Source organism: Neofelis nebulosa, chromosome 1 (assembly GCF_028018385.1).
Source record: "Neofelis nebulosa isolate mNeoNeb1 chromosome 1, mNeoNeb1.pri, whole genome shotgun sequence".
Taxonomy (NCBI): Eukaryota; Metazoa; Chordata; class Mammalia; order Carnivora; family Felidae; genus Neofelis; species Neofelis nebulosa.
This window is the reverse complement of record NC_080782.1, coordinates 176742384-176757479: the sequence shown is the minus strand read 5'-3', so window position 1 is coordinate 176757479 and position 15096 is coordinate 176742384. Positions and strand designations below refer to the sequence as shown.

Below are 15096 nucleotides of genomic sequence, written 5' to 3'. Positions count from 1 at the left end.
ACAGATTGGAAACAACCAAGTGTGTACCAGCAGCACTGGGCACAGACAAGCCGCTGCTATTCCCAATCCCGCCTCCCCCAGCCCCGGGGTCTGATACACATCAGTGCGCTTCCACTTAAAACAGACTCAAGTATAGCCCTGGAAGGTGCAATAAAAAATGTGAATGCTTGGAGGGCACCTGGGTGGCCCAGTCGGTTAAGAGGCTGACTCCGGCTCAGGTCATGATCTCGCAGTCCGTGAGTTCGAGTCCCGCCTCAGGCTCACTGCTGTCAGCCTGTCAGCGCATAGCCCGCAGGGTATCCTCTGTTCCCCTCTCCCAAAAATAAATACGTATTTTTTACAAATTTAAAATCAAATTCGAATGCTAACAAAACAGAGGATACCCGCCTGCTCTGCCCGAGTGCGTTTCCCCCCAAATGAAATGCTGTGCTCAAAGACAGACTGCTGGCCATTCCCAACAGGGGAGGCTGGCATGATACACACTTCCTCTGTCTGAGTTTTCACACAGGTGGTCCTGCATCCAGCTATCCTCGTTTCTGAAAAGCTGTGTGTAAATAATCTATCCGATGCGTCAGGAAAGATTAAAGAGATTCTAAGGGGGTCAGGTTACCAAAAAGCAAAAACCCATCAAATGACGGCTCGATCATTTATTCATCCTATGCGTAGCATTCCTTATTCTATTGTTTCAGATGCATAGGGCTAAGTGCACACACACACCTCCTTCAAGTCTTTCACGACATACGGACGTGGTGGCTCTGTGCCTACCACTAACAGAATGCTCAGAACTGAGCCGAAATCATCCTTTCGCGTACCTGTCTTGCCCCAGGACCTGGGTGCTTCTAGAGGGCAATCAGCCCGAGCCTTCTTACATCCGTGTCTTTTGCTCTTAGCACAGTGCCATGCACGTGGTCACACGTTCACCACTGTGCGTGGACGTGACTTGGGTAAGCCACATAAGGGAATGTTTAAAGCTTCCCAGAAGAGCCTTTACAACCCCAAGACCTCCTGTAGAATTTGCTCTGACAAAAAGAAGTCTCCATTTTCTTAGTCATTCCATCCCGAATAGCAGTCACGTAAGGAATTTCCTTCACGGAGATATCCATCTTCCAGATAAGCATTTCCGAACTGTGCCACTTGAAGCACCAAGAAAAACACAACCACACGATCCAGATTGATGCAGCCGTGGGACCTTCTTGCAGAACTAATGCTCCATGGAACACATTTTGAGAAATGCCATTCTGGATATACCCAGTCAAACTTGTGTTACACACAGCCCAACCCCAAGAATTTAATATAGGATGTGGCATGGCAGCGAGCTGTCAAAAGGCACTATGACTTACCTTTCCTGCTCCCACAGGTCCGACCACAGCTAACAATTCCCCGGGTCTGACTGTAAAGGAAAGGCCTTGTAGGGTTGGGGTTTCTGATGCCTACAAATTCAAGTTCACAAAAATAAGCACATTTCAATAAAGTAACACCAATTACGTCAAAAAGAAAATACTGTAATAGTCACTGATATGTGAACATAACCCACATCTCTCCCCCTTCCTATTTGAAGATACCATGTGCTGGAGTCCCTTTCTCTCTCTCTCTCTCTCCATATACATATGTATGTGTGTGTGTGTATGTATGTATATACGTGTGTATACACACGTATATACATACATATACACACACACATACATATATACATAAATATAAAAATAAATATAACATAAAAATATAAATATATATATACATATATGTTTAATGTTTATTTACTTTGAGAGTGCAAAGGGGGAGGGGCAGAGAGAGAAAGGGACAGAGAATCCCAAGCAGGCTCCACACTGTCAGCGCAGAGCCCAACCCAGGGCTTGATCTCACACACTGTGAGATCATGACCTGAACCAAAATCAAAAGTTGGATGCTCAACCGACTGAGCCACCCAGGCACCCCTCAACTATATTTCTTTGGGGCCTAGCTGCTTTTCAGAAGACCTATTCTCTTATCAGATTTGCATGTGAACCCAGTTCTAGACACCCACGAAATTTAAGTCGTAGAAATGATAAGGCACCCTTTTGAAATGAAAACTTCTTGGCGCACACTAATATTAAAAGAATACAGTTAACAGAATATTCAGTATGGGAAGTTTTCAAGTTTTACATTATGACCCTTGGTTTTAATCGTCTATTCCATTAACCCCCACAAGGTGGCAGTATAAGTACACGGCATGCCAGGCCCTTTCCTACTAAGTAACTGGAAATCTCCCGTAACCTCTCCATTCTCATTTAATAAGGAAGGAATCTGAGTAATGCTCACAAAGCTAGAAGGCACTTGGCATTGTAAGATCACTCTTGGCAAAAAGGCTCCTGTGCGTGGTGGTCAAGGCTGTAATCAGAGCTCAAATTTAACACCAACAAAAATAACAAGTAAGTTAGTATATGGTATCACGGACCAGAGAAATAGTCTGTCTTATACCCGTACCATGCATTACCTGTCCTAGTAAACAGGTACAACAAAGTACTTTTACTGTAAAAAAAAAAAAAAAAAAAAACACACATGGAAGCGTGCACTACAGCACAGAATCCAACACAACGGAAAAGGATAAAGCAAAAATCATGCTAATCAGAAGTTGTATTCCTAAACATTCTATAAATTCTACAATAAGGAGATTTAGTGTTAAGAAAACTCTCAATAAATGGGGCACCTGGGTGGTTCAGTCAGTTAAACGTCTGACTGTTGGTTTTGGCTCAGGTCATGATCTCATAGTTCGAGCCCTGCGTTGAGCTCCTATGCTGACACTGTGGGCTTCGTTCCCACTGTTACAATCTCCACCTCATTTCCCCGTGGGATGCTTCTGGGAGTCCTGACCAGGCATGGCCCCAGGACTGAGGATCTCGTGAATGTGTGTGAGTCCCAAACCCTTTCTGAAGAAGACTTGTAAGGGGCTAGTGTTCTGCAAACACAGTTGGGGGAATGTCCTCCCACGATCACAGGAAACTGACCGTGAGTTGATCTAAGGCACTGCTACCTTCTACATTTCTAGAAAAGGGTTCTTCAAAGACAAACCTCCAGATAGATACGTGAAGGGCAGAGAAACGTACAGAGCTTCTGTTCAGAACATTCCCTGCAAGTTCAACTACGTGGGATGATGGGAGGAAGAATCCAACCCATGGATAACCAAAAGCAGCTGAGCGAACTTTCCCACGCACAGGTGCAGAGCTGGGCTGCTGCATGACCTCTCTCTATGCTGAGAATGTGTACATACCATTAACACAAGGCAGAAAGGCTAAAGGCACAGCAGGAGAAATAAAAGGTCTGTGTGATCTTCAAAATGAAAACCTTCTCTGGAATAATTGGCCATAAAATGGGTACATACTAAAACAAGGACAATTGCATTTAAGCACGCACGCACACCAAAAAAAACCAGTCCCAGGTTTTATCAAATTATAAAAACTGTCATTAAGGTGGATTTCAATACATAGATACATTTTTTTAAGCTTTTCCACTCCTCTCTTCATGTCTAACAACGAACCAGTTCCTACTTGACTACATTTTCTTTTTTTTTTTTTTTTAACTCAGTTACATCTACCAAGTAAGAAGCCACAGAACGACACTGGCTTCCCGTTCCCTGCACCTCAGAGCTTCCTGTTAGCGCCAGACAAGTTGCTGCTTCCTGGCCCGGGCTCCAGGGTCAGGCACTGCTCGAGCGTGACCAGAAGGGGGCAGCATGTGACAGTTCAGGGGTGCTCAGGCCCCCATGCCCTGGGGCTCAGTAGAGGCTGATGCAATGCGCCAGCCCAGCCAGCCCAGCCGTGGGGTAGGCCCTGGGGACATAGCAGTGAACCACAGGATGAAAACCCCTGCCCTGCGGCGATTTAGAGGCTCCCACCGGACCATACACTTCCAAGCTCAGACACTGAAACCGAGCGCATTCCTTTCATGAACGAAACCAGGTGGGGGCGAAGACCTTTGCCCACCTACCCACCCAGCTGTCTAGTGGGTGGTTCGAAAACCCACATCCTTCTGCCTCCCAGCCCGGTGGCCTCAGCTTCCTTCCCAAATCCCCAATGTCTGTGCCCCTCCCTCACCCTAGGGCCCCTAATCACCCCCAGTGAGAGGCACAGTCCTTCCCCAGGCAAGGACAGGACGGGGGTGGGGGGGGGGGGGGGAGTTCTGTGCTACAACGCAAAAGCTGCAGGAAAAGTCTGGGAACAAGTGATTAAGTTCTGGGAAGAAGAACAAAAGTGCTCACTTTACAGTGTTGCACAGTTCGTACAAAAGAAAGGTGGTGATGGGTCATCATACAGGGTGTGTGGTAACTACCTCAGTGCACCACCTAACTCCCCAGCACTCACAGAAGGGAACTGGAACAGGGCTTTCTAGAAGTGCTTCAAGTGCACCAGTGGAGAATTACCAAGCAGGAGGGAATCCGCTGCAGTAAGGTAGGAAGGGTTTTTCCCATTTGCCTAAATGTCCTAAATCAACCAAGTGTCAGAAAATCTTCGTGACCTCACCTGTCCTACCTGTCAGCTTCCCACACAGAACCCTGAAGCTGGGAATCACTGGCACTTACTGTGCCCACCAGCTGCCTCCTCCCTGCCCCTGCCTGCCCCCAAAGTAGCCAGCACCTTCCAGAAGCTTAGAACGGGAGCCCTCACACTACCCTACAGGAAATATCCACGTCATGGGCCTCACTCCATATGTAAGGAGATGGTCTGATAGCGTCAGGGTAAAAAACGTACACTGATTTCCCAGTCTCTCCTCTGTAACAGCTTGTGATGTACGTGTTAGCTAACCCGTTCCGGACTGTATCACTTGTCTGCTCAATCCTGTAAATGGAGACATTGCAAACTTATCACCGAAAACAATGTGATCATACTTGGAAAGTTCTAACAATGGGACAAAGAACATATCGTATGCCTTGGGCTGATTTTATACTTAATCCCCATTAACTACAAACCTTATTCCTGATTTTGAGAATGTTTATAATATACTTTCAAGGAAACAATGCAAGTCACATTTTATATGGTGTGTAAAAAAAAAAAAAATCAAAATTCTCTATTAAATCTACATCCCCGGTTGTCTTTTACCAGTTGTGATCTTGCAAGGGAGGATTTGTTACCTTATCCCAAAAGGCAGTGAAGTCTTGCACATGCACGATCATTTTACCGTCTGATGGCGGCTGAGGAGTACGCTGTGGTATCTCGTCAAGTAACAGAAAGTTCTGCAGAAGAAGGAAAAAGGCTGGTTGAGCTGTAGGAACAAAGCATAAGCAAGAATAATTGCTTTCCTGGAATTTGCAACATAGCATTTTACGCAGCCTGTGTATCATCTTACCAACTGTATTTACAAGGGGGACTCACATCAGAACACAGTATGTACTATGTAATTATATAATATAGTACACACACACACACACACACACACACACACACTCTGAGTTCACAAAGCTAACTCTGTAACCTTCTCAACAAGTATACGGATTCTTCCCTCAAGAGAAACCTCCACAGTTCCGAGCAGCGAACACATTTAGAACCTGGACATTGTCACGGTTTTACTCCTGTGTTACTAACAATAAACATGGGAGTTGGTAGGAAATGATTACATAAATACTTATCTAATCCCACCATGTGCCAAGCACCACGTGAGACGCTGGGCACCCAGACGAAGGCCACCCCCAGGCCTCCAGAAATCGAGTTGATGCAAAAGGACAGGCTGGGAACACAGAACCGATGGCAGAGAGACTCTGAATGAAAAACGTGGTTCTGTCCATTTCTTTGTTTTGCCCTTTCCCTGGGCACTTGGGGACACTTTGCTTTTCCCCCCATACGCATCACAGCAATGCATCCTTCCTGTCATGAGCTATCACTTGTCATCATTCTAAAAAAAAAAAAAAATTTTTAGGGGCGCCTGGTTGGTTAAGCATCTGACTCTTGATCTCAGCTCAGGTCTTGATCTCAGGGTCATGAGTTCAAGCCCCATGTTGGCCTCCACACCCAATATAAATAAACATATATATTTATTTATTTTACAAGCATCTCTTCATCATCACTTGTCTTTTCTCCTTAGCAAATACCCTCTCGACAGCAGGAGAAGGTATTTTTCCACGCTTCCTGCTCTTGTGCACACCAGATAGCAGCAAGGTGGTGCAATTTGAATCAAACCAAGTCATGCTAACCATTACAAACCTAACACAATCACATATACAGGAAAACTCGGTCTTGCTCTGCAAATGCTAGACATAATTCAACGGGAAAAGCTACACTGGTACAAATGGAATGAACAACCAATACCCCTCTACCCCCAAAGCTTTAAATGTGTGGCAGCGACTGTTAACGGCCCTCAAAACTTGCTCTCGTTCTTCTGTGGAAACAAACTCCTCGTTTTTAGAGCATGGCAGCCTGGGAAAGGGACCCCTCTTCCCAGCCTCCCACAGAGCTATGCAGAGTCAGGTGATTAAGTTTAGGCCAGTGGAAAGTGATCATGCCCAGGAACCTTCCTCCACCCAATGGCTTGGGCCTTGGAAGTCGGCAGCTTAGCCAAAGCTGTGGTAGGGTCCCCTCCCTCAGAAAAGAAGAAAAAAGAGAAAAGGAAAAAAAAAACCCTCAAGGCAACCTGGTTATATGCATACGTTACCACATCCCTCACGACCTTGTAACATGAGACCACTTAACCAGACTACATGTTTGTATGTTACTACATATGAGAGACAAAGAAGTAAAAAATGTACGAAAAACTATGCCACACGGCGTTCGGGGCCCAGTTCTTCAGGTACGAACCCAACTGAGCGGTGCCGGCAGGAATAAGGTTGCTTCCTAGAAAAAAAAGCCTCTCTGGCCCATGACTCTCGGGGCAAGGCCACAAGCAAGAAGGAAAGCGTCTGGGCCTCTAAAGCCACAGAACAGCATACTAGCCATGGAACTTCTTATGGGGTGAATCGTGCCCTCCCAGAAAGACAGGATGAAGTCATAACCCCAGTTACCTCAATTATGTGACTTTATTTGCAAATAGGGTCATTGCAGATGTGGCTGATTCAGATGAGGTCATACTGGAGTAGGGTGACCCCTAAATCCAATATGACTTGTGTCCTTATAAGAAGACACAATGGGGTGCCTGGCTGGCTCAGTCAGTGGACCGTGCAGCTCTCAGTCTTGGGGCTGTGAGTTTGAGTCCCACGTTGGGCACACAGATTACTCAGAAATAAAATGTTTAAAGGAAAACAAGAGGAGGAAGAGGGGAGGAGGAGGAGGAGTGGGGAGGATGTGGAGAAGGAGGTGGAGAGGAGGGGAGGAGGGAGAGGGGAAGAGGAAAAGAGGAGGAGAAGGAGGAGGAGAAGGAGAAGGAGGCGGAGATGAAGGGAGGAGGGAGAAGGGAAGAGGAAGAGGAGTGGGGAGGAGGAGGAGAAGGAGGCAGAGAGGAGGGGAGGAGGGAGAGGGAAAGAGGCAAAGAGGAGGAGAAGGAGGAGGAGGAGTGGGGAGGAGGAAGAGGAGGCGGAGAGGAGGGGAGAAGAGAGGGGAAAGAGGAAAAGAGGAGGAGGAGGAGGAATGGGGAGGAGGAGGAATGGGGAGGAGGAGGAGAAGGAGGCGGAGAAGAGGGGAGGGAGGAGGAGGAGGAGGAATGGGGAGGAGGAGGAATGGGGAGGAGGAGGAGAAGGAGGCGGAGAAGAGGGGAGGAAGGAGGGGGAAGAGGAAAAGAGGAGGAGGAGGAGAAGGAGGAGAAGGAGGAGAAGGAGAAGGAGGAGGAGGAGGTGGAGAGGAGGGAGAGGGAAAGAGGCAAAGAGGAGGAGAAGGAGGAGGAGTGGGAGGGAGGAAGAGAATGAGGCAGAGAGGAGGGGAGAAGGGAGAGGGAAAGAGGCAAAGAGGGGGAGGAGGAGTGGGGAGGAGGAGTGGGGAGGAGGGAGGGGGAAGAGGAAAAGAGGAGGAGGAATGGGGAGGAGGAGGAATAGGGAGGAGGAGGAGAAGGAGGCAGAGAGGAGGGGAGGAAGGAGGGGGAAGAGGAAAAGAGGAGAAGGAGGAGGAGGAGAAGAAGGCGGAAGAGGTGGAGAGGAGGGGAGGAGGGAGAGGGAAAGAGGCAAAGAGGAGGAGGAAGAGAAGGAGGAGGAGAGATACATACAGGTAGGAAACAGCCAAGACAGAGATCACAGTGATGGCAACCACAAGCCAAGAAACGCCAAGGTGTGCCAGCCACACGAGAGACTAGAGAAGGCAAGGAAGGATTCTCCCTTATAGGTTTCAGAGGGATCACGACCCTGAGGACACCCTGATTTCAGACTTCTGGCTCCAGAACCGTGAAACAACACATTCCTGTCGCTCTGAGCCACCTAGTTTGTGGCAACTTTGCGGCCCCAGCGCTAGCAAACCGACACACAACCTCACAAAGATTTGCTCAGGAAAGAAAAATGAACTACCTGTGTAAGCAGCTTTAACATGGGTATTCTAGGACCCACGGGCAAACCTCATCCTAACCAACATAGGAAGCAACTGAAATAAGCATGTGAAAATGTTTCAGGAGAACAACACAGAAGTCAACTGCTACTCCAAAAACCATAAACACTCTTTAAGTCATTAAAATCTTATCTATCTTGCTGCAAAGCTACAAATGTGATTAAAGCTGAATATGCAAAGTTTCTTCTGTGCAGGAAAAGGAAAACGTGTTCCTGTGCATTTCTCTCAAAGACGCAGCCTGCGGGAGGCGAGGTCTGCTCACAGATGCTTCCACTCGTCCAGGCTCGCTGAGAACCTTCCTCTCTGCCCCATGTACATGTCTAACAGGGAAGCAGAATGGACAGACGATGGTCTGAGGACTCTTTCCTTTGCAGGCTTTAAACCCAGCATGGCCCTGATTTCTCTTCCACACCAGCTCTCCCACAGTCACCCAGACAGCAACTCTTGCCTATTCTGCAACAATTCCAATCCCTCCAATTCTTCATTCCTCTTGAAACAATGTAATTTTGGAATCTCACCACCAATCGTTTACAACACCGACACAATTTTTTGCTGTCTCCCTATACCCTCCCGATTCCTTCCCCAGCATCCCCAACACTGTCAAACCTAACACCACTTCCTATTTTTTTTTTTTTTAACGTTTATTCATTTTTAAGAGAGTGAGAGAGCGTAAGTGGGCCAAAGGCAGAGAGAAGGGGACAGAGGATCCGAAGCAGGCTCCACACTGACAGCAGAGTCCCTGATGCAGGGCTTTAACTCATGAACCAGGAGATCATGGCCTGAGCCGAAGTCAGTTGCTTAACCAGCTGAGCCACCTAGGTGCCCCACACTCCCTCATGATCTCATTGAAACACCTCTGAGAACGTCCACCATGCTTAAAACCCTTCAGTGACCCATGAGCACCTAAGTTCACACTCCCCAAGTACCCTCCGCCTTGATACTCTGAGTACTGAACCAACCCTTCCTTCCTAACCCATCTCAAATGCTAATCCTCCTGGGAACCAGCTCACAAGGGCCCTAGCTGGCACTGCCCACCCTACTTTTGAATCCCCAAAGGGATATTAAGTCATGGCGAGGGAGAAGACTATGCCGTTCACGCACTTACGAACAGCCCAACTCAAACCCCACACTGAGGCTAGCAAAGGGTCAGCATGTCACGATAACCCCTAAAGAACCCGACTCTACGGCTGGTTCGAGTGAATCTAATCACTGACTAGATCACTACAGTCTTACACAGTATGAGTTAAGATGGCAACAAGCAGAAGGCTGTAGGTGTCATAAATCTTGTCTAGACAGAATAAAACTCAAATTTTAGCTTAAGCATATTACCAAGACATAAAATTCAAAATTCAGTATGTGCATATTAGAATAGAAATTCTGCACCTTCAAGGAAAGAAAGAAAAGAGAAACCATGCACACAATGAGGAAGTAAATCTATTGAGCATTTGTCCGTAAATAATAGGTCTGAGTGGAGAAAGGAGTCACAGTCTCCCAGTGGTTAAATGAGGCTCCATTCAACACATGAACGGCTTATAAAGGTGCCAGATGTGCTGGCTGGATTTTTCTCAAGTGCTCAGGCTGATGAAAAAGCTGACATTAAATTGCCATTAAAGCCATGAAGTGCATACCCAGAACAGGTCATGCGGGAAAGCATCAGCCGTCAGAACTCAAGCCAACAAGATTGACTTCACAGTGGCTGCTAGGCAAAAACCTAAGCAGCTTTGTGAACACTATAACCTCACTTTACTGGGTGTAGACATCGTTAAGACTTTCACTGCTTTGAAGTTAAGACAAGATCTTTTATAATCCTATTGGACTCGTTCAATGTCACTAAGAGAAAAATAGAAGGAACTTCTTGGGCCTATAACTTCGTAGTAAATCCTTCATTTTCAGTACGTGGAAAAAAAGGAAATTGACAAGTGTGTGTGGAAGAGAAGACATACACTCTACAGCCCACGTTTGGCTTTATGCCAGGTCTGGGGATCCCAGCGCCACCTTCAAGGTGGAGAGGTGTGCTGCATTTACCTCTGGGACTCCCAAACATCATCTGAGTCCCAGGCTGCAGGAGACAGTGTCACAGCAAACTTCTGGGCGCCTCCCAAGCTTCTGACCCTCTACGAGCCAAACCTCGCCTAGTCCTAACTACCTGGTGAGTGTCCTCAGGGCATCTTTTCTTCCTCGCCTGCTGCCATTTTTACCTCTCACTGCACAAAACACGTGAGAGGCAGGGAAGGAAAGAGGAGTGAACATTGGATCAGTCCATTATATTCACTGCCTATTACCTGTGTCAGGTACGTGCTCCTGAGTGGCTCTCAAAACTCACTGCGTCTAGTTCAGCCTAATCCAAACCACATCACCCGGTTCCTGGACTGCATTAGCCTCTGAACACTTCCTGCTCTACACTAGATCTCCACCCCGACCTCCTCGGATCCGGTCCCTGGGCTGCAGCCAGAGTGAGCTCTGCAAAAGCAAAAAACCTTCCTGTGGTCTATAAGGTGCTCTGCCCCCTGCTCAGGCCTCTCTCTGCACCCTCATCGTCAAATACATGGATCTCCTTCTGGTGCACCAAGTGCTTTCTAATAAGACCTTCTGCCACATAACTATCCCCCCAAAAATGCAGAGTATCAGCCTCCTATCTCCCCCACCCCCCCCCTCCACACACACATGTAACTCCCCACGGAACTCCTTCAGCCTTCCCAGGAAGCCCCACCTCCAAAATTACAGCGGTGTCTACAAAGCACCTCATAGGACCTCAGCCTTTTTCTTAAAAAAAAAGAAAAAAAAATTTAATGTTTATTTATTCTTGAGAGATAGAGCATGAGCAGGGGAGGGGGAGACAGACACACAGAATCAGAAGCAGGCTCCATCCAGGCTCTGAACTGTCAGCACAGAGTCCAACATGGGGCTCAAACCCATGGACCATGAGATCATGACCTGAGCTGAAGCTGGACACTTAACCGACTGAGTCACCCAGGCATCCCATCAGACTTTTTCTTCCAAAGACTGACTGATGGCACGAAACACACATTAACAGTGAATGTCATTGTGTGAGCATTTATTAACTCCCTCTCGATGCTTCAGGAATTCTAAGCAGGCAAGCCTTCTGTGCATTTGCTTATCATTGTATATACACATCTAGCACAGCCCCAGGCTTGAGGTAGGCGCTCAGTTACTTTGTGGGGTGGCTGAAGGACTTCTAAATGGGCGCCCCAAAAGTCTAGCACAAACCAAGACAGGTGTTAGTTCCTCCCGTTCACTGATTTTAGTCTTAACATGACCCTGACATCTTTTACATTTTGCTAAGCACATTCTGGCTTTGTGTGCTTTTTCCCGCAGCTGGGGCAACGTTTCCCACGTGTGGCATGTTTTCAGGTAACACAGGCACACTTGCCTAGGACACAGATACCTCGGGCCCTGCATGACCCAGAGACTCAGAGTCCCCAAACTGTCATGAGTTACTTTTCATAAGCCCTCCAGGTGATTCTGATGTACCTGAGATCTAAATTTCTTAAGGGATTATAGAAACCATATGGGTTGGAAAAAAGTCTAAGATCTAAAAGAAAAAAAGATACTTCAATAATTACTTCAAAGCCACCATGAAGCAGTTTGCCATGCTAACCACCCCTTTCTCACCAACCTTCTCGGCCACTGGTCCCACCTCTACTGAAAACAACTTCTGCTCAACAAACTCTAAATCCCTAGGCCCACCTTTCTGCCAGAAACTTTATACAGAGGAGAGAAGACTTGGGCTTTCAGCCCAAATCAAAGATGCTTCATCAGGACACAAAGGGGCTTGACAAAGTCAGACCCAGGAAAATTCAAAGTTCTCAGCAAGTCATACCTTTGATGCTACTGGACACATCTCCATGGGAAGAATTTCCAGCCTCAGACACAGTTCAGCTGCATTTTAGCAGAAAAGCAATCAAAAGTCCCACCCAAATATTTGGATACAACTCCCTCAAAACCTTCTGCAAGATCCCTTTCATGCTATGTGATTTTATGTATCACAAAACAACGCTCAACTGCTGGATGCCTGCAGCATCTCACAGACGTCGAGAATACAGTGACACATCTCCTGAGCACGTGCGGTGAGGAATGCAAAGATGGACAAGGCACCGCGCCTGTCTTCAGAAGCCTGGAGATCGGGGAGGAGAATACATCCATCCCACACATGCGGGAAGTGAGGACAAAGTCACATCCGGGGAGTTCGAAGGAGGAGACGGGAGATTCCAGTGGGTGTGATGGTTAATTTTATGGGTCAACATGGCTAAGCCACAGTCATTTGCTCAAACACGTCTGGATGTTACAGTGAAAGTACCTTTCAGATGAGACTGACACTTAAATCAGTGGGTTATAAAGCAGATTATCCTCCATGATGGTAGGTGGGCCTCACCCAATCAGTTGAAGACCTTAAGAGGAAAGAAAAGACTGACCTTCAAAGAGAGCATTCTGTCTCTAGATTGCCTTTGGATTCAAGATGCACTTTATTTTTTTTTTTTTTTAATTTTTTTTTTTTTCAACGTTTTTTATTTATTTTGGGGACAGAGAGAGACAGAGCATGAACGGGGGAGGGGCAGAGAGAGAGGGAGACACAGAATCGGAAACAGGCTCCAGGCTCCGAGCCATCAGCCCAGAGCCTGACGCGGGGCTCGAACTCACGGACCGCGAGATCGTGACCTGGCTGAAGTCGGACGCTTTAACCGACTGCGCCACCCAGGCGCCCCTCAAGATGCACTTTAGCATAAAGCCACACGGTTTTCATCTTCCTTTATTACACAATGGCCAGTAAAACTAATGTTTTTTTTGTTTGTTTTTTTGTTTTTTTAAATTTTTTTTTTCAACGTTTTTTATTTATTTTTGGGACAGAGAGAGACAGAGCATGAACGGGGGAGGGGCAGAGAGAGAGGGAGACACAGAATCGGAAACAGGCTCCAGGCTCCGAGCCATCAGCCCAGAGCCTGACGCGGGGCTCGAACTCACGGACCACGAGATCGTGACCTGGCTGAAGTCGGACGCTTAACCGACTGCACCACCCAGGCGCCCCAAAACTAATGTTTTTAACCAAAGAAGACGGATGCTTCTAACTATCTATAAGACCTAATAGCCCAGGCCAGAAGCCAGGCCAGCAGAGTCTACACTGACTCTGAATTAGTGTTGCTTCCACTAATTCAGTATTTATCTGAGGCCCAGTAGATGCCCAACATGGGCCAGCCACTATGCAAAAGAACTATCAGATATCATCTGCTGTCAGGGGGCTTAGTATAGTCCTGTCGAGTCAGAACCAGCCACATGCCATGATGCTGAACGGTGTGGTACTGGCCTTGCACATATATATGGAAGCTTGGGGAGCCTGGGTGACTCAGTCAGTTGAGCACCTGACTCTTGATTTCGGCTCAGGTCATAATCCCGGGGTCATGGGATAGAGCCCCACGCTGGGGCTTGGGATTCTCTCTCTCTCCCTCTGCCCCTTCTCTGCTCACTCTCTTGCTCTCTTGCTCTCTCTCTCTCTCTCTCAATCTGCCTCTCTCTCAATCTGCCTCTCTCTCAATCTGTCTCTCTCTCTCTCTCAAAATGAATAAACTTAAAAAAAATTTTTTTAATATGGAACCCTGAGGTCAGCATGAGAAAAAGTGCTGGAGGAAGATTGCGGGGGCTGGGGGACTCAGCAGCATTTACCTAAATCAAGAACAGAAAAAAAGGCAACCCCCTGAGATGAACAGCATGGGCAAAAACCCTAAAGCGCATATGAATGTGGTGCATCACAGAGACAAGCCCTTCCCCTCCCCCACATCCGGGGCCAGAATGGAGGGTCGTGCGCTGGGAAACACGGGCCAGTTGAGCTTAAACCCAGAGCTTAAAATTTTGATTCTGCAGGAACCCCTGCAGGTCTCTTCAGAATGAGACTGGATGATGAAAACTACACGTGAGGAAATACTCGTGCCGGAAGGTCCTAGGAAGGCAGTGGAGGTGACGTAACAAGGGGTAAGAAACCAGGGTCTGGGAAGAATCCTAGTGCGTCGTGTGCAAGCTGTGTGAGGATGGGCACACTGGTTCACTTGCTGCAGGAACGGTGTCCTTACCGGTCAAGTGGGGACACTAGTGCTCACGAACTGCTGTCAGGATGACCCGAGACAATGTGCCTGGACCTCACTAAGCGCTGGCTGCAGCAGCGACAGTCACAAAATGACAGCAAAATGTGCATGGGAAGCTGGCATCTGGAAAGGTTCTAGGTATGCTTAGAACATCGCTGTGGCCAAAGTATCTTCCTAGATGTGCTCTTTCAAGATGCAAATGCTACAAAACAGAAATTTTATTGAAATGCATGGGCCACAACTTTAACAAAGTTGTTGGAAGCCCCTGGGAGGAAGCATGACAAACTTGGGGACCAGAACTGGCCCCCTAAGACTGATCTCTCTCATGAGTAATATTTTTTTACAGGACAGAAATTTCATGATAAAAAATCTCAGCTTTGGGGCTTCTGGGTGGCTCAGTCGGTTAAGCGTCCAACTTCAGCTCAGGTCATGATCTCACAGTTCGTGGGTTCAAGCCCTGCATTGGGCTCTGTGCTGACAGCTCAGAGCCTGGAGCCTGCTTTGGATTCTGTGTCTTCCTCTCTCTCTGCCCCTCCCCTGCCCACGCTGTCTCCCTCTCTCAAAAATAAACATTAAAA

The 15096-nt window shown here is 47.4% G+C and overlaps 1 protein-coding gene across 5 annotated transcripts in view; it reads right to left on the bottom strand.

Moving 5' to 3' along the window:
- ABCC4 (ATP binding cassette subfamily C member 4) overlaps positions 1-15096 on the bottom strand; it is a 264459-nt gene that overhangs the window by 159927 nt on the left and 89436 nt on the right. For all 5 annotated transcript variants that reach the window (XM_058681819.1, XM_058681826.1, XM_058681841.1 and 2 more), the window contains 2 exons: positions 5105-5206; positions 1341-1430 (listed from right to left, as the gene is read on the bottom strand). In XM_058681819.1, the coding sequence (XP_058537802.1) occupies positions 1341-1430; positions 5105-5206 (192 nt within the window). The remainder of the gene's footprint in view (positions 1-1340; positions 1431-5104; positions 5207-15096) is intronic.